Below are 27,364 nucleotides of genomic sequence, written 5' to 3'. Positions count from 1 at the left end.
CTTAGCGGTTCGGCAAAAAGAGACCGATAGAATAAGTACTAGGCATCCAAAGAATAAGTCCTGGGGTCGATTTGCTCGACTAAAGGCGGTGCTCCAGCATGGCCGCAGTCAAATGACTGAAACAAGTAAAAGAGTAAAGAGTAAGAGTATACCATGTCAATCAACATCATCTCTAAGTACATCATCACCCTCATTGTTTGATAGTGCTCCCATGTCCAATCATGGGTCCTACATTTATTTTACATAAGGGATTGTTTTTTTTCCCATCTCTAGAATTGATACAATCAAAAACTTTTCTATTGCTTCCATTTCCTTCAATATACTCTGCTTTAATCCTTTAGCATTTAAACTGGCCATATCTAGTCCAAATATTCTACCTGTTTTTAATGTTCAAACATGTCATATCCAGCCTCTTACACCTAGCCTACAATGTCATTCTACAAATAAATAACCACATCATTGAAATCTCAAAGCTATGGGACAATGCAGGATTAATTCAAAACAATGTGAATAAATAAGTGTTACATTTAACAGCATAATCTGAATGCTGAAGGGTTAAATTGGCCATATCAGACCCAAATATTCTGCTTGTTGTATGTTCAAACTGGCCAGATCCTGACTCTCACACCTCTCCTACAATGTCATTCTAAAAACAAACAATCACATCATTGAAATTTCATAGTGACAACATTTCACAAAATTAATACAAAACAAGGTGAATAAATAAATATTGCATATAACAGAATAATCTGAATGCTGAAGGGTTAAACAAACTTACTTCACTCACATCAATAAAACCTTCATATACATTTGGCCAATAATTTTTTCACAATTTCGTTTTAAAAACCAAATGCCATGAAAACAATACCCAAAGTCAATATAAAAATTTATTCAAAATATAAGATCTAAATAAAAGTCCTTTTATTTTTTAGTTTTTAATAAATTTGGATATGTTGATGAGGATGAAAATTTACAAAATATAACATGCTTTGTGTAATTCAAGACGAAATGAACCATTCATACATAAATAAAACACTAAACTGAGATAAGTGAAATTAACCTGTTTTCACCTACATGTAAATATTCAAGGAAAGTGGGGTTTATTATTATTATTAGTAGTAGCAGTGAATGCTAATAACTAATATGTAAACAGAAATATAGAAACAGGAGTCAAAGTCGCAAATTTGATGACGGAAAAGTTATTTTTGGTAGAAAATGTCACATTACATTTAAATTTCGTAACTATTATAGCGAATGAACAAATATCTTAAGAAGCATAACTGACAGTGCGTTCCGTACATGTTGACAACAATTTATATAATGGCAATGCATAATATGGGAACAAAATCATGTTTTATTCAATATTTTAAATAAAACATTGAAACAAAAAAAAAGATTAAGTGGTTTATTGAAGTTTTCTGCAGCCTTTTATACCATTTGGTTTTCCGTGGCATTTTTTTTCCTGCAGTTATTTAATAAACTGAACACAAAATAAATTAGGTCATCGTCACCTATAAATTACTGGAGTGCCGAACTTTACTATATTTTTACTTCTCTCTTTGCATGGAATTTATATATGTGCAAGAAAATAATAATACTAATAATAATAATAATTTGTTTTTAGGACCCCTCCCTCCCAGAAAAACACTATTGTTTGCCTTTACCTGTGTATAACAAAATTATAATTAAACACACTGACAACTTGGTAAAACATTAGTGTGTATTTTCTAATTATCTAGAATTATCTTTTTGACAATCACTGTCTTACTTCACACAATAAATCATTTCCTTAGCACAACAGCATAAAATTATTTGAATGAAAAGGTATTTGATATAGGTTTTCTAAATGCTTCTATGGTATCAGTAAATTGGCCTCACTGAAAACTGAAACAAGGTTGCATGCTTGTCGTACTAAAAGTTTATTACTTGCTATAGCAAAGACACAAAACCACGAATATTTTCGAGCCAACAGTCAAGCTATATCGAATATAATACTTATGAAGACTAGCTACAAAAATAATGAATGTTTTTTTTTTATGACTAGAAACAGTAATTTCTCTTTTAAGCAAGAAATAATGACAAAGGGAAAAGCTACATCCTCATGGTGTCAGCTAATATAAATGAAATTCTGAGAAAATAAAACCTTGTAAAAAATATTAGTAGTTGATTGTAAACGCCAGAGAAAATTAGCATAGAAATAACTCAAAGAATTTAGTAGTTAGTAGCAACTTTTGAATATGATTTATGTATGGATAATATCCCTCAAATTTTTAAACTTGAAAATTAAGATTCAAAAGTAATTATAAAATTTGTTTTGTGTAAATGGAACAAAAATCACAATTATTTTAACACCAATATATAGTGTGTATTATATATAAGAGATATTTTTCTGAGATTTCTTTACTAAGAATTATAGGTGCAATCAAACAAAAAAAGGATGTTAATTTATCTAGGTCTATTTACAAGTTTGCTCACATTAATTGTAGGATGTTATACGCACATATCAATTAATAATAGGATGTTATACACACGTAAGGACTAGACTAATTTTATTCACTCCTTGAATGTCCAACACTATAATAAACTAAATATTCTATTCTATTTACCTTCTTTGCAGGTACAAGCAGTTTCCTTGGTGGATTATATTTAGCTCTTTTTTCAGACAAATGAATCTCAGATTCTCATCGCTTATGAAACCTCTGCAGTACAAAGTATGAAAAGTTTTGCAGTACATCAAAGAATAGAAAAACTATATTAATTGCATTTCAAGATATAACAATCATTTTGACTGAATCCTTTACAATTTCTCTGCATTTAGTATCACAAAAACCACAAAACCTTTCCAATGAGTGTGAAAGTGCAACACAATGCAATAATGGAAAAATGTGTCAATAGTTTAGAAAATATAACTTGCAACATTGGCATTTTCTAGAAGGTCAGTATTTGATTGCCAGAGAATCAATAAGAGATAAAGTATTTACCGGCCCAAAATAGGGCTGTTTACTACAACTGAAGGCAAACGCATTTAAAAAATTATTGCAACCACATTGTGATTTCATTCAGAGAAACATGTACCAATGACAAATTTAGTTCCACCTATCTGACAGACTAACAGCTTATTAATTCAACTCTTTCCATGTTCTATCATTTCCCCAAAGCCATATTTCAAATTTCTACAGAGCTCTAAAAATAAATGACAATGAAATTAGCATTTGAGGGGAAACAAATCCTTAAAAAAAAAAAAGGCTAAAAGAATGCGTAACTTTAAACATCCATATTCTAATATAACTTCCTGAAGAATGTTTGGTTCAGTGAGCATAGCTTTGGCAAAATGGAAAACAAACTAGTTTATTTCGGAAAAATTTGTTTTAATATTTATTTCAAATATTGGAACAAGGCCTGAAATTTTGGAGGAGGGGTAAGTCAATTACATCAACCCCAGTACACAACTGGTACTTATCAACTGCAAAAGGACGAAAGGCAAAGTTGACCTCAGAATATAAAGGCAGATTAAATACCACTAACCATTTTGCCTGGTGTGCTAACAATTCTTCCAGCTCACCACCTTAAATTTCTCAGAATATTCAAAGAAGATCATAAAATGACTTGCATACTTTTCCAAAATATTTTGAATACCAAAAATAAGCTTGAAATACTGGGTGGGGAAAAAAAGAGAAGAAAAGAAAAAAAATTAAATTATAAGTATTAGTATTAGTTACAGCGCCTGTAACTATGTAGCCTTAAGGACTCATTTCCCAAAAAGAAGGACATTGCAGTCTTTTTTGCTGAACCACTAAATCATAGGGACATAAACAAACCTACACTGGTTGTCAAACAGAAGTGGTGGGGAGACAAACACATACACAAACTCACACACACACATATATATATATATATATATATAAAATAGTAAATCCAAAAAAAACAAAGAACAAACACACAAAAAAAAAACAACACGAGGATGTGGTATATGTAAAGTATTAGCAGACGCTCAGGGAAAGAAAGAAAAATGGTTTTATGTTTCGAGCAAAGCTCTTCTTCAGAAACAGAAGATAGAGGAAAGTCCAGTAGAAAAGGAAGACAGAGGGAAAAAATTGCCAACGATTCACATGTGGTGACATGTATATATGAGGGCAATGAGCTGGCAGATTCGTTAGCATACTGGGCAAAATGCTTAGCAGTATTTCACCTGTCTTTCTGAGTTCAAATTCCACCGAGGTTGACTTTGCTTTTCCTCCTTTTGGTGTCAATTAAATAAGTACCAGTTAATCCCTTTGTTTGTCCCCTCTATGTTTAGCCCCTTGTGGGCAATAAAGATATATATATATATATATATATATATATATATACATACATATGTGTGTGTGTGTGTCAAAGTTAGATAAGGCTGGTTTATGGGAAAACCTTAGGTTTTACTTCCATAAAGGGCTTAGCTTTATGGTGCATCATCAGATCCAAAACCTGTTGGCTTAAGACCTCTCTAGAATATGAAGGCGGAAAGGACTCCAGCAAATGTATATATATAAAATTAGAAATATTACATTTCTAAATCTCTGAGAGAGACTTATACAGTAGCAGCACGATAGGGTGGTGGTTTGTTGCCAACTTAATGTGGCAGTCTCAAGAAAGGGAAGAATGCTACTTCTATTTAGCCCCAGGAAACATCGTTTCCTGTTGGTTATGTGACACAAACATTCTGTGTCCTTAAGTTTTCAAACAGGGGAGATAACCACCTCCATCCAGCAAAGCCAGCATCCAGAAACTAGATTCAAAGTCATTGCTCTTCATCAGTCTGGAGCAGCATGGCTTGATAGCTGTTGATGCTTATTCACTTTTGGAAACTTAAGGACACATACGCTTGTGTCACATAGATAACTGGAAATGCTTTCCTGGGGTTAAATAGCTGTAGCATTCTTCCCTTTCCTGGGACTGTCACATTAAGTTGGCAACAAACCATCAATGCTTTTGGGTTCTGTGTACCAAATCCACAAACAAGGCTTTGGTCAGCACAGGACTAGATGACATTTGCCAAACATACTACACAATGTGACTGAACCTGAGACTATATGGTCAAGAAGCAAACTTCTTACCACACAGCAATGCCTGCACCTATTTGAAATCAAATAAAAATTCTAACATACTACTTTATTGAAGAAATTCTAGTTATTTAATCACCAATTCATTTTTTTTTTTTCAAAGTAAATTATTCATTTCTTGCATTTTTTTATGGGTTGAAATTTCTCTTCATAGCAATTACTTTTTACTTTTACTTGCCATTTGTGGGAGCTTTCTGATGGTCAGGAGATTTTTGTTTTTTTAATGACCGCACATTTTTCTGAGAAGTTGTTACATATTTTGAATTTTGTTTTGACTGAATTCATTTGCAGAGAATGAACTCAAGATGTAGATGTCATGGCCAAAATAATTGATATTCTATGTGAACATAACAGTATATATAAGGATATGCATACTAAGTTAACATTGCTATATATAAGTACTAAACTTCTCAGACTTAGCAAATACAGTGATACCTCAGCAGTACGAGTTTAATTTGTCCCATGACCAAGCTCGTCTTACGATTTACTCATTTTACAAACCAATTTTCCCCTTTGAAATTAACTAAAATATAATTAATTCATTCCAGCCCTGAAAAGACACTCAAAAATAATCTTCTATGAGTTTTAAAACAAGAAAGGTGTAGTTACAAATAAAATGACAATTACAAAAAAGGGAATGCAAAAGAAATCTGTAAACTGATTTTGGGGGTTGTATTCTAGGCCTTGACCTGAGCAAAGAATGGGGCTTGCTCCTTTGAGTTGGGAAATGAATGGAATGCCTGGTGTGTGTCTTGTTGTGGCTAACCCCACCTAAAAAAAAATGGGAATAGGCCTGGGTATATGATATGATATGATTAATAATGATTAACCTTAACGATGGGATGATTTGTGTCCTCATATCATGGATTTCCCCTTGTACTTCAAGACAAAAATTTGCACAAGTCTCAGCTCGCACAGTAAATTATTTGTACTGTGAGGTTCTACTGTAATTAAAAATAATATTCTTTGCTATGATTATCTATAGTCTTACAAGTATTGATAATTGCCTCTGCAATTCCATACTTTTCTTATAATTCATTCACATCAAGATCTCAAAGGTTACAGGTTGTCACTACATCACAGAAGGTATGGAATTTGTTACGAAAACTACTTTCCAAGAAGTTATATCTGTCATAGAAAGTAATGAATTCTGCTTTACATTTTTTTAGATGCATCTAGAATAATCTGAGTAAGGTTGGTGCTTGCTGCAACCCCTCCCCCCCCCCAAAAAAAAAAGCGAAAAGTCTTTTATTCTTCTCTCAAGCTTGGTTTTTAGTTCAACCATTAGCTTAAATATTGGAATTATGATGAAAGACTTGGCTTGTACTGCTTCAAAACTGAGAATGGTTTATAAGTGTGACTAAGTAAGAAGAAATAAACTCTTGGTAATTCAGACATTTTCTTCATCTCTTTAAAGTTCAGCCATAGTGCTTTGAGCACTGCATTCTAGGACTTCCCAGCGTCTAAGTATTTCATCATTTGATGGAAAAAGAGAAAGAAAGAGAACCATTGGGTTACAACACAAGATGACAATTATCAACTTCTACAATTTCACAAAATTTCCTTTTAGCTGAGACACTTGAAAGATTGTACACTGATCAAAATCAATTTTTGTTTTTCCATGTCAAATATTAGTACATTGTGCAAAATATTGGTTTGACAGTTTGCAAGAATAATGTCTTTTTGAACTATTTTCAAGTCTTGACAAACGCTGATGTCTTTTCTTTAGTTTATAAAACTTGCATTGTCGTTGGATACTTTATCAGATCTAGATATGACATCACTAATTAAATTAATGGCCAATTAATCATTTCCGTTTGATGATTCATTGCTGTACAAATCAAGTGAAACATCATATGCTGCACATCCTTCTTAAAATGAATGTATCTCTGAAGTACTGAGAAATTCTTTGTTTGCACTTTTGCTTGATGCATCAATTGCTACTGAAGGGAGCAAACCATACTCGTTGATATATTCCACAAGATTTTGTACAAAAGACTCATGCTGGAATATTTTCTTCACACAGAACTTTTGCATTAGTGGTCTCACAATCCCTGAATCACTGCATATTCCTATGTCAACTTCTCTGTTTAAATGATGAAGTTTCATAGAATGGTTTCACTTTGCACATCCAAGATTTTGCCACCTTGAGCTGATCAAGCTGGCACTAACAACCGTGAAAATAGTGACATACAAACAATACAAGTGATAATTCTATTATCTGTGATACTATATTGTTCCCCTTCACTCTTTCCCGTATCAACAATTTCCACATGACAATGGCTTCATTTTTAAAAAACTATATTTACCTTATTTTGATACTAATATAGAGCAGTAAAAGTTTGACGTTAGTATCTTAAAAACTTAAGTATACTAAAGCTGGATGCCTGGTAGTTATAATTTGGGTGTCTCCAAAAAGGGGAAAACTAACACTTGGCTAAAGATGTCAACAAACAGAGTAGGATGCTTGGAACTACACTGATCTTAAACTGGAAGTTTAACTCTTCCAACATAAGCATTTTTTATTGTAATGTATCTAGTTATTTAGTCAAATATCAATTATTATAATAATAAAAAGTTTTAATTCATTTTCTTTCTTCTACTAGCCTATATGTAGTGTGTTTTCCTCAGAAAATTTATAGTGGTAATAGTGTCTTTTGACGTCTATTTTTCAGTTTGTGGTGAGGCACAAGCCAAGCCCTTATTATAATTATAAAATACTTAGTCATATATATTTATAGTTACCACTCCTATATAGTTATTTATCAACTTCGTTTAGTCATCTACTATCTGTAATACAAATGTTTAAATAATTTTATTTGACACAAGAATTTTGTACCTTAATCCATCAAAAATCATGCTCTTTCCCACTCATTATTTTAATGTTTGGTCATTTGAAGTTTCAGAGTTCTCTCCCTTATCCACTTTTAGATGAATCTTTAATATTAATGAGTTTTCTCATTAAGACTATATTAATTCAATTGATTAAAAATATTTTGGGTCCTATTTTAAATATGTTAACCGATACTTAACTATATATTCTTCAAGCAGAAGGCTTTCTTCAGAAATTTTTCATGATCATTATTTTACATATTTTGCATTTCATTTCATTTGAAAGGATACAATAAATTAAATGTATAAAACTATATCAAAATATTGACTAATTTGAGAATGGATTTAATATTGATAAAAATGTTTTGACTAAGCACTAAATCTTTTTCAAAGTCAAGAAATACTGTGCATTTGGAGTAAGATAACTTTACAGAAGAATCAAAACAATTATATTGTGAATTAGAGTCTTATTTCATATTGCTCATCACAGTTTTTTAAACAACCAAAAGAGTGCTTTAATCCTTTTGATACTAAGCCACCAGAGATCAACCCTAGTTCTCTGATAGAAATTACCTGTTTCAAATTTACCTAAATTAAAGCATTCCACCAAGATCTCATATTAATTAACATTCCAAACACCAGCTTAATAATGACCAAATTATTTTACTAAACCCTTTATTATTTTCAGAATAAATTTAAATAACGGTTTTAACAGAAATATGGTAATAAAAGAATTAAGATAAAATGACATATGCAAGATTTCCCCTTCAGATGTGAAACTATCTACAAACTATAAATGATAGTAGGAAAGATAGAATTTTAATATCTAATTACGATCAAAAATGCAAGTCAATGATTTTTTTTCCTCATTTATTTTAATCAAAATTATCTGATTAAAATGTCCCATAACTTTTATGCAGATAGGATTTGATACAAATAAAAATTCCTTTGATGTAAACATCTTCATCTTCCATCATAATTCCATTCACATCAAAGATCAGAGACAGTTATACGATAGAAGCTCCTCAACTTAGGCAGATCCTTCCAAATTCCATACATGGCTGTAAACTCCTCCAGTGGATCACTCATTACTGCATTTCAATAGGCAAAGAACACAGCATGTAATGTCTTGAAAAAAATCACCTATCCCAATAAACAAGACAGATTTTAGTTGGTAATGCAACTCCTTCAAGACCAGCATCCAAAATGTGAAGGATGCTGCCATGCATTATTCAGCCCACAAGCTTTTCTGCCTTTCAAATTGCCGCTTTTAATCTCTTGCCAAAAGGATATCTACCGATTTTGTGGGATCCTCTTTCTATCCACTTCTCAACAGCCAATAATGTTTCTGTAAGGAATATTTCCAGAGAAAGTCCAAACATTTGCTACCTACTTTACATGCATCCAACTTAACACTACATATGCCAGATAAATCTTCCCCAAACTATCCCTACACAGTTGAGTTCACTACCACATACACCAAAAGCAAAAACAATTGCATTTCAATGCAACAGGGCCACCAGCCCTGACAATATTCTTTCAATAACCCTCAAACTAGCACTTATCCTTGGCAAGCAAGCTTTTCAGTCTCTCTACAGAGACATATCCTGATGCTTGGAAACATACTTTAGTATATTTACATTTGACGGATATTTATCCTTATCTTGTTTGTTGTTAACACGTTTCGGCTCATATACCCTCCAGCCTTCATCAGGAGTTTTGGGGAAATTTCAAACCTGGGTTCTCATTCCTAAGGTATTTTTCGATGTTATTATTATTATTACTCAGATTACTGCCTGGAATCGAACTCAGAATCTTGGGGTTAGTAGCCCACACTCTTAACCAATACACCATATGCCCGTGGGCATATGACCTGAATAATAATAATAATAATAACAACATTGAAAAATACCTTAGGAATGCGAACCCAGGTTTGAAATTTCCCCAAGACACCTGATGAAGACTGGAGGGTATATCAGCTGAAACGTGTTAACAACAAACAAGATGAGGACAAATATCTGTCAAATGTAAATAATGTACATAATTCCTCATCTCTTAAATATAGAACTGTATATTTTAGTATAACCTGTTCCAAAAGAAGTCAACACTTCTGATCCTTCAAACTATTATACTGAAGTTAATGGAAATCGGCATCAACCTTCTCTGTTATTCTGAATCATTTTTCTTCCTTAATGACTATTAGTATGTAGGTTTTTATAAAGTCAGATCCATTGGAGACCTGCATCCATTATTCATTTTGTCAATTTCAATCCCTCTTTTCCAGATCACTCCTCATTCATTCCCTATAGATATCGACTTGCAATTTGTTCACTAACATTATCATCATCATCGTTTAACATCCGCTTTCCATGCTAGCATGGGTTGGACGATTTGACTGATGACTGGTGAAACCAGATGGCTACACCAGGCTCCAGTCTGATTTGGCAGAGTTTCTACAGCTGGATGCCCTTCCTAATGCCAACCACTCAGAGAGTGTAGTAGGTGCTTTTATGTGCCACCAGCACGAAGGCCAGTCAGGAAGTACTGGCAACAGCCATGCTCAAAATGGTGTATTTTACGTGCCACCTGCACAGAAGCCAGCCCAGCAGCACTGGCAACGATCTCTCTGCACCAATATAAATTAATCCGATTTGTGTGGTACTTTATTTTATCAACATGAGAACAATAAAAGAGCAAAACTGATTTTGAAGGGACCTATACTCAAAATATGACAAGAACATAAATTAACACCTAATGATTTAGCTAATGAACCACTTTAATCACTGCAGAGAATACTTGACAGAATCAATAAGATAACAGCAGTATTTATTTTATTAATGCCAGAGATGTAGAATGACATCTACAAGTGAAATAATGAAAACCATCTAAACAATGTTTTGTTTCTGCCACCACTTTGCCATTTTTGTCAGAATTGTGCAAGGGGAATGGTTCAATGTGAAAATCCAAATTCCATGGAAAATGAACTGGTTTGTGTCTAAGTCGATAAAAGAGTTCATTTCAGTTCAACTGTTGTGAGCAATGAAGAATTCCACATTTTAGCTGCTTTCGTTTTGTGTGAGGAGGGAAAGGAACTGCAAAATGTCAGATTCTTGATTCGTAACAATTAGTCTTACATGAAAAGTAGATAAAATGAGAACCAGTAATTTATTTAGAACTTATTCTATCAACTTTCATGGAATTTGTACATAAAATATGAAGAGATAAAATCTAGCTATTTCTCAACAATTTTTTTTTTACCAAAAAGAATGAAAAACTAATTCTTAATTTAATAATGTAGTACCAAATGATGTTGACACTATATAAATTTTCAGTAGAACAATATTAAAGCTGATTTTGTGATGATCTTTAAGCAAAGCATCTACTCTGAAATACTATCCCAATCACTTCACCTACAAGAAATAAGTCAATTTTCCCATTTGACAGTTGTGGCAAGAATACCTTTGATCACAAAACCACCTCAATCAAGACTAAACAACAAAACAAAAACAAACTTGTGATGGTTAATGTCTCCTCTCACAGCACACAAACTTATTTTACTAATTTCAAAGCATCCAAGTTAGCTGCAAACAAAGCGAAAGATTCGTTATTTGCCTCAAAATGACAGGTCATAGATGCAAGAACCAAATATTTTCAAACAGCATCTTTAGACCAAATCATCCAAACAGAATCCATATTGTTCTTCAAGTTATATATTGAAATCTGTAAAGCAAAATGTCATTTGGCAATCTATATGAATGTGGTTTCCTTTTTCGCAGTCACTTTCTGTAAATCCATTCATTTCAACGAGCAATTCCATTTCTTTGAATAACTACAAACCCACTGAATTACATTGTACATATCTGAGCATTTCACATTTCTACACCATTAATATAATAATGCCCAGACAGAATCAGAGACAAGGCTGATCTTTTTTCAAGTAGAAGTACAATTCATTCGATGGGTCTCTACCCAATTTTACTCACAATGGTAAAAGAGAATTGAACCCAGGATGCTATGCAGTGGAATTGAACCGGAGATGAAATGATAGCAAAGTGAACCTTTTGACTTGACTCAGTCTCATAATGTAAGTGAATTGTCATTTCAGATTTAAACATTGTGTTCACCACACTATGCAAATGGCAAAATATAAATTACTAATAGGGCAGCAGAATGATTGTCTGTTGCTCTACTGCCCAGGCCCTTTGCATTCTGTGCCCAAGATGGATTTACCTGTATATTTTAGACAAGTCATACGATTATTTGAGTCACCCTGTGTACCTCAGACACAATCAACTACACAAGTTAACCAGATCAACCTCAACAAGTACAGCTATTACTTTGAAATTTGACTTGCTTAGTTTCAGGAAACTTTAAGAACTACAAGTCTATATTTTTTTTCTAAATATTGAATAGATTAAGAAAGGACTATTTGATAATTTGCAACAAGAGACAAACCAAACTAACTGGAATGAATATCAAAACATGGAAAGAAAAATCCACCACAACCCTAAAAACAAACAAACAAGAAAAAACCAATGTTAACAGGATTGATAAAATGAAAAGCAAAGTCAAACCTGACAATATCTGCAGTTCAAACATTAAGGGACATAAAGCAATTGTTTTGTCATGCTATTGATTTCCAACATAAGAGCAAAAAACCACAAGTTTTTAGTGGTAGGGAACAGGTGATTACCTTCCATCTTTCCTGGGTTGGTTTTAAAGCTGACCTCAGAAGAGATGCAAGTAAATACTGGCACTACCAACTCTGCTGCCATCAGTTTAAAAGATATGGCCGGGTAAAACCTGGAGTAAATTTAATAAAACTACAAATTTACATGGTATCAAATCTTCAACAGAATTAAAAAAAAAAAAATTTTTTTTAAGGAGACAAGAAAAATGAGATCATAGTTTACTTGCCACTAATTCTTATGGAAGTGCAGAGTGTTTTAACATCTAGTCATCACTATATACTTTTTGAAGGGTACCCAACTATAAACTAAAAAAGCCAAAAAAATTCCTTGGAAACAGGCTTCCAGATCTGCTCATCTAAGGGGACCAAGCAACTCTGAATAAAAACTAATACAAGGTAGAAAGGACAAGTTCTTTAATGTTAGTGGTGTAGTGGTGAAAATGCACCCAATCCACGAGCATTTAATGATTAGAAAAACTGACATATACAACAAAGACTGATGGTTTTCTGTTGCTGCATGCTCGATGACTAAAGACTAATGAGTTATACTATTGGGAAACCAGTCTAAAGCATACCAGCATGGAAAAAAAATCTCTGGACAATAAATAAATCTGAAGCTAGTTCATGAAAATAGATAACCAAACCATTAATTGTGCTACCAAGCTGACACATGACTATGAAATAACACTCAGTTGATTTGGATCTAACAACAAATTATACATTGATCAGATGAGCTAAAGTTGAATTTAATTTTACTAATACTCCGAGGACTGCAGTTTGTAAAACGTAGATACATACATTAATTAACCCTTTCGTTACCAACACGGCTGAAACCAGCTCTGGCTTTGTAGTACAAATGTCTTGTCTTCATAAGTTTTGAATTGAAATCTTCCACCAAACAAACCTTAGTCACAATTTGTTCCCAGCACTAGCTTAATGATAACTAAATTCTTTGTTATATTTAAAGTATTTGAAAGAAGCAGAGAGCATCTCAACAGAAATACAGTAACAAAAGGGTCAAGATGTGTTAAGTAATTAGGCAAGACCATTATTAAATAAAGCAATTTAAAGATAATGTTATGCTTAAAAAATTTTAATGAAAAAAAATTGGAAGCTCAAAAGCAAAATCAGAATTAGATCAGCTTGTAACAATTACATGTTCACAACTTGAATTATTGGCTACTTCTCCGAGTTTTTCAGTACATATCTCACTCACAAGAGGTACATTGTACTATAAAGGTATCTACCACTTGTTCTGTTTTACCCTTACAAAACTCACTTTTTAAGATGCTTATTTCACTTAGTAATAGAGATCAACACCAGCAGAGTACCACTAACAGTTACGTTTGGCAGTCTGTGCAAATATAACTGAATACTCTTACATTACAGAGAGAAATAGTGAAAAATTGTCCTCAAAATAATTTCTGAAAAGAGTGAAAGCCTAAAACCATGTCCTTTGGAGTCAGAATTCAACAGCATTAAGCAAGTTTCTTTTGAAGCCAAGAAGGATGGCTAATTATTTCTCCAGAAAATTGTGCGCTGCAACTGTCACTTCATCAACTGATATAACATTCAGTTAAATAATTACAATTGTTAAATTGACATTGTAAGCTAACTAAATAGTAAAAAACCAATGTCTCTCTGAGATGAAGTGACATTTATATAGCAAACTATTTAAAAGTCTAGCGAATATAATTTGCAACATCTCTGCTCATGCCAATGTATTTTGGGGGTCATTTTTTTTTTATAGCACAACCCCGATTTAAGCAGGCATACAATCAAAGTCTTTCTCACTGTAAACATCTATTTTTTTTTAAAGAGTCTTGTCCACAATATGATTAGGTTTCATGTACATCTTAACTTGCATATCTTAGCTGATCGAATATTGCTAGCTTAATTTTTAGTTTGCATCAGTGAACCAAGTATGATTCTAAAAGAGTCACTTGGCATTTTTACTATAGCTAAGCAGTTTTATCAATCTAAATATCCAGATATAATTCTAATACTATTAAATTCAGCATAACTAATCAGTATGGATATTTGACATGACAGATTTTAATCAAATTAAATTCTGAAATTATGAACCAATTTTTAAAATTGATTTCATAATTCATTTACTGCCAAGTTCACTGGATAATCAACAGCATCAATGGAATTTTTTTAACAGAAAGGAAGAGAAAAAAGCTATATTTCAGTTACAAGTTGCATATCAAAAGAACATAGTTAATCTATTTCACCACAATAAATATACAAACATGGAATTAAAAATTTCTATTAATCAAGTCCAAATAATTATATTTTAAAAAATTCTTCATTGATAAATGGAGAGATATACCCTACGAGAAAAAACAATTAGTTATGTGGTGAAAGAGTTAACTATTAAAAAATACCACAACCTGAATATTTGAAATTAGAATGATAATCTTTATTTAAAATGTTGGCAAAGAAAGTTTTGGAATGATTTTAGTACTATATTGACCAATATGGTTATATTATCTTCAATGAAATAAAATTTCATAGAGACTAAGAGAAATTCAAAGAAAATTAAACTACTGGTAAGTATCGCATTTATTAACTGTAAAGAAAACGTCATTATAATTAACCAGTGCATGGATGTAAAAGCAGTTTTGGTATTAATTTCTTTATGGCCAACTATGCAGCATTTTCTTTGGAACAAATACCATTTTTCAAGTAAATTACATTCTAATGAGAAATATAAAATATGGCAAGAAATTAACAAGTGTGATCAAAAGCTGAAACAGTTATAAACTTCTTCCAGTCAAAAATTTAATTTGTATGTAAACAGCAATCTTGAGGTTTTCAAAATTGAGAAATTTATTTTTCTTTAAATACATATGTACTTTTTGGTTTTTGTTTTTCAGCAAATTACTGAAATACAAATGATTAGGGCGAAAATAGAAATAAATAAAGTGAAATAAAGAAGAAAATTCTAAAATTTGTAAGTGTCGAGAGAGAGAGAGAGGGGGGGAGGGAGAGAGAGAGAAGAGAGAGAGAGAGAGAGAGAGAGAGAGAGAGAGAGAGAGAGAGAGAGAGAGAGAGAGAGAGAGAGAGAGAGAGAGAGAGAGAAAGAGAGAGAAAACTGTTAACCACTGGTATTAAATTTCTGGTCCCAATCACAAGGTTTGCTATTATACATTTTGACAATAGAATAACAAATAGCATGTAATATTTAAATTATTTATTTTTCCAAACTTAGAATCACTAATAATCCTTTCAAACAGAATAAAATATAAATATAGTTTTAATTTCCTTAATTCCTTATTGCATACTCAGAATTAGAGACTTTTCAATAATTTCAATTACTTTCTAAGAGAAACATTTAATTTGAGGTCTGAAGCAAGGTATATTATATATATATATATATATATGTATATATATATATATATATACACACATACATACATATATATATAAAGTAATTCTTTAGTTGCATTCAGTTAAACATTAACATAAGCCACAACAGTTTACCTGAAGCAACTAATAATTGAGAGAGAGAGAGGAGAAAGAGGAAATTTCCTTCATAAAATGTATGCATATATATATATATATATATATATATATATATATATATATATATATATATATGAGGGGAGGGGGAACTAATTAATATGCAGAACTATTTTAATTTGTGTTAACTCAACATTAAAATGTCAAACACAAAGAGACAAATATCTATACAATTTCTTCAAGTCTTAAAAAATGGTCATCTACTCAAAATTTGCACATGTAATTTTATTTTTCATAGATATTGTGAAAGTTTGTGGGTAGCAATAAACAGAATAAAACCATCTGAATGAATGCAGAAAGCAAGATGAAATGTTCATTTCAAGAATGGATACTTCTTTAACAACTTGATGAAATAGGAAAAGCTGGCAAAAAATTAAACTGAACAGGCACTTCCAACAGACATTCCAAGTTTGGATGAAAAGTCAATTTCTCCTTAACCATTGTGGCGTAATATGATAAATCAGAGAAAAAAAAAAAAAAAAAAAAAAAAAAGAAACAAAACAAAAGATTGTTAGGAAAAGGTCCCTCTCGACAAAGTTATTAGATTGCATTTATATTTTCATGTCTCCCCAACTATGTATAAATTTACAATGATTGTTTGGGTTGTCTGTAGCTTGTTCAATCGTTTTGAAGCCTCAATTCGCCTTGCCTTCATGTTTTCATTTTTTTTCCGCAAGTTTTCCTTTTTCTCAGCAGCAACTCCCAGAAGAGGGCTTGACTGGAGTACTGCTGTTAATTTTGACATTCGATTTATTGTCCGAGGCAGATGTAACCGGACCCATCCGGTTCTTTATCTCAGCAGCCATAGTCATGAAGGCTTGCTCAACATTAGTAGCATTTTTTGCACTAGTTTCCAGGAATGGAATACCCAGTGAATCTGCATATTCCTAAAATAAAAACAAAATATAATTATACAGTTGGGGGGAAAAAAGGACATTAGTATAATACATTTGATATAGAGGATTAAACAAAACATGTTAGTTGATTAAAAACGACTTTACCTTTGCTGTAGTGTAATCCACTACTTTCTTGGGGTTTTGATCACATTTATTCCCGACTAGCAGCTTATTTACAGTTTCACTGGCATAACGATCAATTTCTTGCAACCACTGTTTTACATTAACAAAGGATTCCTGCAAAGTGAAAAGAATGTGTGTGTCTGAAGATAAATATGGAAAAACAAAGCACTTTTTTTGTACAATAATGTAAAAATTAGACAACAAAGCAAAATTATTTTCTATACTGACATGGTTTTGAAGTTTGACAGGAGCTGGAAAGCCAGAAGAGTGTGTGAAGTTCTATAGTCTGGATAAGCATAATCTCTATGACTTGATGCCCATCCTAACACCAACCACTTTCATGGCACCAGAAGCAGCAGTGAAGTTATTACAAGACAAAACCCCATCAAATGAGAGGAAAGTAGTGTTGAGGGAGGTGGTTTTATGCCAGGTAACAAGAGGTTAGAACATCAAAATACAAAATTCTTTTCTTTCAACTTGTTGAAAATTCTTCATAAGAATTAATGTGGGAAAGCTTACTTCCTCATATTGTAAAGAAAAGAACTTGAATGTGAAGCCACACTACTATGTCGAGTCAGCTGGCTGGTGCAGTCACCAAGTCCTGTGTTATATAGTTGCATATAAAATAAATACTAAGATTAGATGTTAGAATGAATTCATTAAAATTCATCATTGTTTAACGTCCGCTTTCCATGCTAGCATGGGTTGGACGATTTGACTGAGGACTGGTGAAACCGGATGGCAATACCAGGCTCCAATCTGATTTGGCAGAGTTTCTACAGCTGGATGCCCTTCCTAACGCCAACCACTCCGAGAGTGTAGTGGGTGCTTTTATGTGCCACCGGCACAAAGGCCAGTCAAGAGGTACTGGTAATGGCCACACTCGAAATGGTGTATTTTACGTGCCAGTCCAGCGGCACTGGCAACGAACTTGCTCGAATGTGTTTTCACGTGCCAGGAAGGCGACGTTGGTAACGATCACACTCAAATGGCGCTATTTACGTGCCCCCCGGCACGGAAGCCAGACAGCTGGTGCTCTGGCAACGATCACGCTCGGACGGTGTTCTTAGTGATCCACTGGTACAGGTGCCATCGGTGATATATTTCAATAGTATATATATATAAAGTAAATTACTATTATTTTGGAAATATAATAAGGAACTTGAATCACAAAACACTATATTACAGGTTTTGTCATTCACATTCAAAACATCATTAAGCAGACTATATGTAATGAATGCAAATAACTACGGCAAAAGTCGTATGCTACACAGAATAATGTATTAACAATTACATACATTAAAAAAAAAAACTTTTTCAAGAGTATGTGCATAAACATAATTATACTGCAAATTATAGACACTAAATTTAATAACAACCACTACCATACTAATCTGTCGTTAAAAGTTCCAGGTCTCTTAATGATGTTAGTCTTAAACACAAGAATCCAAACTCATTAGAAATGTGAACTATATTGTTCAATAATTTCATGTCATTACAAGATATGTAAGAATCTCACATGCAAATACTGAAGCAATATTCTTATTCTAATCAAGAAAATTATTAAAGCTCTGGCAAAAACTGGAAAGCATAGAAAAGACAAAACAACAACACACCTGATCAGTAACATCATACACAACAATAATTCCATGTGCTCCCCTATAGTAGCTTGATGTGATAGTCCTAAAGCGTTCTTGCCCAGCCGTATCCCACTGAAAAGAGAGAGACAAAACAGATTGTTAGAATGATTTTAGCAACCAGTAATTTATGAATATATGGAGACAGTGTAAATTATACCTTACATGGAACATATCCATTCACCTTCACTATTACACATTACATAACAAATTAGAATAAAACATGGCACCAGCACCCATGAGTCTGCAAGATTAGGAATGCCCAAATGGAGAGGGTGCCATGCTTGTATGCAAGTACAACCACGCTTTTACTTAGCTTGGTATGTCTTCTCAAACACAACAAGCTGCCAGGATCCTTTCCCACCACTTAATCTGTCCTGGGTCCTACCCCTTCCACATGTTCCCTCCACCTGTTTGATGCAACTGTCTTCATTCATACACATCACATGACCATATCAGCACAGTCTTCTCTCCTGCAACACCACATTTCATGCCTCATATACCCAATTTCTCTCTCAAATCACTTACACTGTTGTCTATGCACATTGACATTACACATCCAATAGAGCATACTGGCTTCATTTCTTTCAAGCCTTTGCATATCCTCAGTAATCACAACCCATGTCTTACAGCCATGTAGCAAAGCTGTCTGTACACAGGAATCATACGATAATTGTTAGTGCAAGAACACACTTTGAAATTCTTTAAATTATAACAATAGCACCATAGTAATATTAAAAGAGCGATGAATATTCAACATAACTGTTCAATTATTTCATTGGAACTAGTTTTATACCTATGTCCGTGTAATGCTACAAGAGATTTCATCTGAAACAACCAGCATATTCATGATGAATAATTTACAGAGCAAGGGCTATTTGGAACTCTTCAGATGCAGCTAAATATTGCACTTAGGCTTTGCATAAGCATATTTATGCCACTTTTGGGTGTTGCAGAATATGGGAATCAAGTTTGTAATATTTACTCAAGATTGTTCTGTGTAACTCAGTATTGTCTTTTAAAATTTGTAAAAATAAATGTAAAACTAACACCTTGTAGGTAGTTGTAGAAAATAATTGCAAGTTAAGTGATTTTGAATATAAAAATGTAACTAAATGAAAACAGTATTGGTTTGGCTTATGGATGAATGATTCTTAATTGTAAAAGAGAACTTGAGTCAGAAAACTATTTTAATAACAAAACTGAAATGTTCTGACCTACGCTACAATAATTCAAACAACTGTGAGGATTAAACACTTGGAATCTTCCTCTCAAATGACTCCTCACAAGGAAAATTAAATGCTTTCCTATGGAATAGATAGGTTGCAGGTCTTCCGCACAAGCAATGGTTAGGAAGGATTATGCAAATCCTGATAATACTTAAAGTAGGAGCTGAAACTTTCCAAGTGTAGCACCTCTGCAAACTACTCACATATATGCTGGTTGTGCTCCAAACAAAACTCTCTTGTCTAAGGTTTATTTAATGGCTGTCTCCATTATTCATTTTCTAAGTCTGCAAGCATTATGCAAATCTCAAAACAAGCTCTTCAGAACAAAGCAGAAAAGTTTGGTTCTTCTGTATATAACTTCAATAGTGAGACTTTACATTACACCAAAAATATTAAAGCGGCCTCTAAAACTTCTGAGGGAGGTTCGATGTAATTTTTACTGGATAAATTTTAAATTTTATTCAATTTGCTGGGAAATACACTATAAATAGTTCAAATATAGATTCAAGTATCAAAATGAAACTCACTATTTGTAGTTTAATAGTTTTGCCATCAAGTTCTATGGTTCGGATTTTCTGAAAAGAAAAAAATGTTTTCAATATTAAATTCATTAAAAAAATTTTGATATGAAGTTTCAAGCGAAAAGTTTTTCCAAAAGATACTCACAAAATCAACTCCAATGGTACTAATATAGCTCTCTGTGTATGTGTCATCCTGAAAATATAATAATATTCCAATCAATCAAAGAGTTCCTCAATGTCCATCTCCTTATCTAATATTCATAGGGAAAGATACAATTAGCTAGAATCAATTTTAATTAATCTAATCTAACAAAAAAGGAATTCAAGCAAGATTTCTAAAAAATAGTCAGCATGGATATCCAAAATATAATACTTACAGCAAATCTCAATAACAAACAAGACTTTCCAACTCCTGAGTCACCAATAAGAAGCAATTTGAAAAGGTAATCACTGAAAAATAAAAACAAAGTTTAAAGGAAATTATTGAAAAAAAAAAAAATAATAAAAAGCCTTAAATTAATTTTGTAGCATCATGGAAGGGTCCTTGCGCTAATAATAAAGATTAATTACCTAGTAATCATTAAATAACAAAAATAGGTTACCGCAACCCATTAAATTTGTCATTTTTAAATATGTTACTGTGACCCATTTATCAAATTTTTTTGCTTTTTTAAATGAAAAGTATAAAAATCATTACATTTTTTCCTCCCCATAGAACTACAAAATTAGTCAGTGCTTTTGATATAAGCAGTGGCGAAATGGAAAACAAAGCATAACTGACAACTTGAAATTATAATTAATGAAGTGTACTCTAATGAAATGTGTTAATACAGTGTAAGAAATTATTCAATTTGATGTTCAAATAATTTCAAAAAATAAAATTAAACCAAGTCTCTTAAAAAAAGACAAACAAACATGTGTCTAACGGGACTATTGCAATGTAAGATGGGTGTTGGGGCGAGGTGGGTGGGGGGACTCCATCCAATCGTATATTGAGGAAAGTCTTACAAATCAAAGAACACGTAGATTAAAAATACGTATTTCGTGCTTCTAGAAAAATGTGTGGTACTATAATATATTTGGCAAGTGCCACATGAAATGAGATTAAGAATTTGATAACTGAATTCCACCGAGTCAAATTTCAAAACAGTACACATGTACAAATTTGTGAAGGTAGTGAAAACTGCACAATTTAAGCAACATTAAATCGCTAAATGATACTTGTACAAACTTATTTCTGAGAAATGAAATTTCAGAATACATTTGAATGTTAAGTTATAAAAGTGAATTGTCATAAATCCAATTATGAAATTTAATTTTCATCAATAATCAATAATGATGATCAACTACTGATAATTTAGAGCTGTTGACAGCTAAATTTTCCAGAAGTGAACAGTTTATCCTTGTGTAGTATTAATCTCTTGCCAGAAGAATTACTTCACTGATCTAAAATATAAAATAAAAATTTAATAGCAAAATTATTTGAATGAGCTCCAACCAGAAATGTAATTTTGGAACATAGTTTACTAAAACCAAGTGCAAACAATTGTTTATGTATTTTCATAAAATATGGTAAAGCAAGCGAGTTATCACCCTTCGTTTGAGCGATTTCCTCGTGTGCTTTACATAAGCTATCAGTTTTAACAAGTTGAAATAAAACCATTTTAAATTAAATAATTAACTCCAGCATCAAATTATTTAAAATACTGAAGTTTTTTTTCTAATCATTGATAGGGATACGGTTATGAAGAATCAAAGTTGATATCGATAATGTTAAGTAGGGGGGCGTGTTCCTATAAAGGCAAAAATCATCAGGTAGTTTATGTGCTTCCTAATAATATTTACAACAGCTGGAATCCTACAGGAACTAAGCTGTACGGTTAATTGGAATCTTACAAGAACATTGATAATCGCCAATAGATGTGAAAATAAACATTGATTAAGAACTAAAGTTTTCATATAAATGTCATTTCAAATGTAGTGACAGTTAGAAGAGGGTGGGTAGGTAGGTAGGTAAATGATGAATTGCATAATATTGTGTTGTCAAAGCAGTGGCTTAAAACTAACGGGACACGAACGTTTCCCATCTACTAAAATACTGTAACATCCTACACAGCATACACACACAGACCGACACTCGTGAAAACCACTGAATACACACTACAACATCCGCAGAAAGTACAATATATACACTAGCAAAAAGCACTATACATACACTCCAATATTAGCAGAAAATACAATATATACACTAGGAAAAGAACACATACTCTCCAACATAAACATTCCAACAATCGCAAAAATCACAACTTAAACACTCCAATAATAGCAAAAATCTAAATACATTCTAACTATTGCAAAAATCACAACATACACACACAGAAAGCACCAAACACACCAACACACGCAAAAAAAAAAAAAAAGCACTATATACATCCACACCGACACAAGGAAAAAAAAAAAAAGACATCGATACTCATAAAAAAATACTTCATACAATATACGTTCGATACTCATAAAAGAAAAAAAAAATACAGGAAATACACACACCGGCACTCGCAAAAAAACATATATACACACAGATACTCCTAAAATTATGCACCAATACTTTTAAAATACAATCACTCACACCGACACATGTAAAACACATATATACACCCACACTAGTAAAGCACAATATATACACACCCACACTCTTAAGACAGCATACACAGATACTCGTAAGACCATTATATATACACGACACTCGAAAGATTATTACATACACACACCGACGCTTGTGAAAATATCTGAATAGATACACCGCAACTCATATCAAGAAAAACCCCACAACATATACATCGACACTCATAAACAACACTATATACACACACACACCCCCAGCACTCCATAAAGCATATTATACATATATATATATATATATATATATATATACACACATACACGTACGCGCACACACCGACACACGCATATACCAATACACAATGTCATTCATATATAACACTATACACACACACACTGAACACATTATGAAACATACACAGACACTTAATACCCTTAATAGACTTTTTCTGACCCTGATAAATCGATATACCCCCATTAAATATCTGTCAAATTATAACCTGGTGTTTTAAAAACCGAAGGTAATAGGGAATCTATTAGTTTTAATGAGGAAATTATAATTTGAATGCGATAACAACAGAAGGCTGACATTAAGCATCCAACTACAAGTCTCAGCAATGGTAACCTAACAGTGATGATGCAAAAGGAACAATATTTCCAATTAGAAATAATCTCAGAATTGGTCACACCTTAAACATTTAATGTCTTTTTTTAAGAGACGAAGGAGAAAAATATCTCCCCACTGACAGGCAATTGGGGCGTATAAAGTATTTCGTAGTCATTATATAGGCAACTGGTTAGCTCAGCTGTATGGAACAGTGTTTGGACACCTACCTGTCAGTGAATGGTAAACTGAGGCAAGAGACTAGTGACCAAATTAATAAATTTTTTAGTAAGACTGAGAGATTGAGAGCCAAGAATGATGAACCCTCACTTAAGGAACAGTCCACTGCAACAGATATGATGACGTTGTTAGTGCACTTTCCGTCGTAGATTAACCATTATTTCTAGAAATAATTAACGATTATGAAAATAAAAACGTAATCATTTGATATTTTACATCGATAAGAAATGGTGTATGAAATAGCAGTGTAAAAATATCAGTGAACAGTCGATGGACGTTTAAGTATTAAAAAAAAGAAGAAAGATGTACAAATACTCACTACTCTGGATTCATTGTAGACATTTTTCGTGAAAGCATTCAATGGAACAAATATTTTTGTTTGGTGTTTTGTTTAGACCAACGTAAAGGATAAAGAGGCTGTGAGAAGTGGTGGTGATTCGAGTGGCGATACGCTATTATTGCTGCATATACTACAGCTTACTCTCGATAATGGACACTACTATCACTGAGTAGGTACGTGTATATATATATATACATATATATATCTATATAGAAGTATATATATAAATATATATATATATATACACACACACACACACACTTCTGCTTTCTGGATGTATGTGACAAGACTATCACCTACGGGAACGGTTCTACAGTGCCAATCTAGCTTGTTTTCTATGCTATATTATAGCACACACAGTTCTTCCCGTTCAGGTTAGTTGGCTTAAAAAACAAAGATGGCTTCCTGTTCCACAATGAAATAATGTAAGCTATGACGTCACTGCTCGACGTGGCATCACGAGACATTTAACATAAAACTGTGGGGAGAGAGTAAGAGGAAGTAATCAGAGATAGTGGCTTGACTAATGACAAGAGCAGCAATAGCAGTAAACATAAGAAAGAGAGTACTAGTGAGTTGATGTAAAAACTTTCACATAGACACACACGCACACACCGAAACGAAATCAATGCCCAATGCACAGGTGTTCATTTCAGCTTGTCATCTTCCTAACGAAACCATGAGGGAAATATTTCTAAAATCTTCAAGAACCGATCATTTGGGTATTGAAGCAATTACACCTTCGTTAACCAAAAGGTTGAAAGAAATTTAAACCTTAATCAATCTTTCCCCATCTAATCCCTATATTTAATTTTAGCAATTTATTAAGTTGATTGATACTTTTTCATCAGCACTATACTTTATATAATCATTAGAAAAAGAATAACTTTCTCTTCAACGAAACCTTAAAATATTGAGGCATTCTTTCTGGAGAAGCGAATCAAACTTTCCAGGAATTAAATATAATTACATCTAATTAGCTAACGATTATTTATACCACTTTCTATCAAAGTTATGAAACATTTTAAAGATAATTTCTTCAAAATATTATTTAGCTAATTTTTATTTAGTATTATTATTATTTTTTTAAAAATTGACTTTTTAAAAAACTTGCATTGTTTCTGTTTAACCAGGTGATACTTTCATCCCATGTATTTTGGTTTTTGATCATCACAGTAGACCCAACACAAATCCCATTATTCTCTACATCGACCCTAATGAATTGTCAGTGTTCATGAGACAATCGTTTGTTTTCCTTCTACCCATATTTCTGGCAAATCTTTTTTCGTAATTCTATTTTATTACAAAGACCATTTTATAAAAGGATAAAAAAAATTACACGAAGCTTTCAGTTTTCCTTCCGATTTATATCATCTGAGCTATTGACTTTAATTTCTCAGATCATAGTTCGTCCAATGTAGCAGCTTGTCAGATTCACACTACTACATGTAGTGCAGTCTACTGAAAGACAACTCGGTCCACTCCAGTTTTTGCTGGCCACTCATCTTTACTGTTTACATTCTACTGTTACACCATACCACCTATATAAACGGTATGCAACAATCCACTGAAAGGTTTCTTTGGTGCAAATAGCATAAGTTTAAGCCTCTCACTTCATATACAACTTTCTACCGCAGTACCTGTGTAATCGATCGAAACAAAATGTGCCCAGAATACCTTTAAAAAGATGGGATAGTCACAGCTGGAATGCCTCTGATCAGAGGTTAAACAACACCCCCCACCTGTTGTTTGATTAGGTAATTAGTCACACTTGTTAACTAGTTGTGACTATATTAATGAGGATTTTATAAGAAACACATTATTTTACTAGTAGTCCGGTTCGCTAAACAATTAGTTCAAATCATTGTAGCCTGCACAATCATTTAGAACTTTGAGAGTTGTCTGTTGATAATTATACCACTCTGACCAAGTGATGGTTTTGACCCTTGTAGTGTTCTTGGAAAAGGCAAGGTTGTTACTCATATCTCTTAAGAAATAACATTTAAACGACCTGTCCCAATCACTTTTACGAAAACACTTGGGTCTCATATTTTGAAGCGAAAAAATAAAGGGAAGGGTTGAGTATTTTCATTTAATACGTCGCATTCTATCAGAAACAACAGCTAAATCTATCTTAAATGACCATCCTACCATCTTATACAAAGATAGGATATAGATAACGTATTCCCAAAAGGATTAGAGAAATTAGAAAGATTGCTTTGGTTCAATAGCAGAATGTATATCGTGTTTGCAGTTGTAGATTGTGGGTTCAAGTTCCACTGGCAACTTTCGATCTTTTCTATCCATAGGGCTTTTTAACTCCGCTTTATTTACTTCGAGATCCATCTTTCTAATATATAAATATATGTATATTTTAATATTTCGCTTAGGCATCACGATACTAATAGCCTGATGTAGAACTCAATATACATATGGTTCAGAACGAAGCGTCAGTCGAGTACAGGGCTGTAATAAGAAATTGAGATGACAAAGGAATAGACAATTATCTTGTGAATTTCCTTACAGTGGTTTCATAGTTGAGTACTCGATTATCACTTTATAGCTTTATCAGATCCTCAAACATGAAGTGCAATTTATTTGCGAAAACATTTTCATTTATGTATATACACAGAAAAGCATTAACCACGTATGTGGGGTATGGAATCCAGGAGGTCTTCCCATAATCAGAATAAGATTACTTTTAAAGTGTGTATAAGAATAGATATACTAAGATGTAGAGAAACAGTAATAAGAAGTATCAGTAAAAATATGTGTACACACACTCACGCACACACATACACACACATACTCCGCTGCATCGTATAGCAGAAACAGCTGTAAGCTAAAGTAGTTCACAAGATAACCGTTTATCCCTTTGTCATCTCTCTCTCTCTTTCTCTCTCTCTCTCTCTCTCTCTCTCTCTCTCTCTCTCTCTCTCTCTCTCTCTCTCTCTCTCTCTCTCTCTCTTTCTCTCTCTCTCATTCATACAGGCTTCCACACTGTTTCCA

The 27,364-nt window shown here is 32.8% G+C and overlaps 1 protein-coding gene and 1 long non-coding RNA gene across 2 annotated transcripts; one reads left to right on the top strand and one right to left on the bottom strand.

Moving 5' to 3' along the window:
- Positions 1-15,168: 15,168 nt before the first annotated feature.
- Positions 15,169-24,793, bottom strand: LOC106876974 (ras-related protein Rab-1A). Its single transcript, XM_014925747.3, has 7 exons — positions 24,335-24,793; positions 20,930-21,002; positions 20,698-20,745; positions 20,559-20,606; positions 18,782-18,877; positions 17,148-17,279; positions 15,169-17,033 (listed from the first exon to the last, which is right to left on the bottom strand). Exons 1-7 carry the CDS (start codon positions 24,370-24,372, stop codon positions 16,836-16,838), a joined length of 633 nt encoding a protein of 210 aa, XP_014781233.1. The 5' UTR covers positions 24,373-24,793; the 3' UTR covers positions 15,169-16,835.
- Positions 24,794-24,831: 38 nt separating this feature from the next.
- LOC128249632 (uncharacterized) lies at positions 24,832-25,693 on the top strand. Its single transcript, XR_008265751.1, has 2 exons — positions 24,832-25,111; positions 25,489-25,693. It is a non-coding gene; the product is annotated as an uncharacterized LOC128249632 (long non-coding RNA).
- The last annotated feature ends 1,671 nt before the right edge of the window (positions 25,694-27,364 follow it).

The sequence above is a fragment of the Octopus bimaculoides genome, chromosome Z, assembly GCF_046866305.1.
Source record: "Octopus bimaculoides isolate indiv1 chromosome Z, ASM4686630v1, whole genome shotgun sequence".
NCBI classification, from domain to species: Eukaryota; Metazoa; Mollusca; class Cephalopoda; order Octopoda; family Octopodidae; genus Octopus; species Octopus bimaculoides.
The sequence above is the reverse complement of the archived record's forward strand: the minus strand, read 5'-3'. Positions and strand labels throughout refer to the sequence as shown.

What these genes read in the sequence shown, in the direction of transcription:
- LOC106876974 (XM_014925747.3), bottom strand. Translation starts at nt 24,372, where the DNA reads ATGCTTTCACGAAAAATGTCTACAATGAATCCAGAGTA. An exon ending in GTTTGTTATTGAGATTTGCT is followed by an intron (nt 20,746 to 20,929) that starts GTAAGTATTATA and finishes TTATATTTTCAG; the next exon opens with GATGACACATACACAGAGAG. An exon ending in TGTATGATGTTACTGATCAG is followed by an intron (nt 17,280 to 18,781) that starts GTGTGTTGTTGT and finishes TTCACTTTGCAG; the next exon opens with GAATCCTTTGTTAATGTAAA.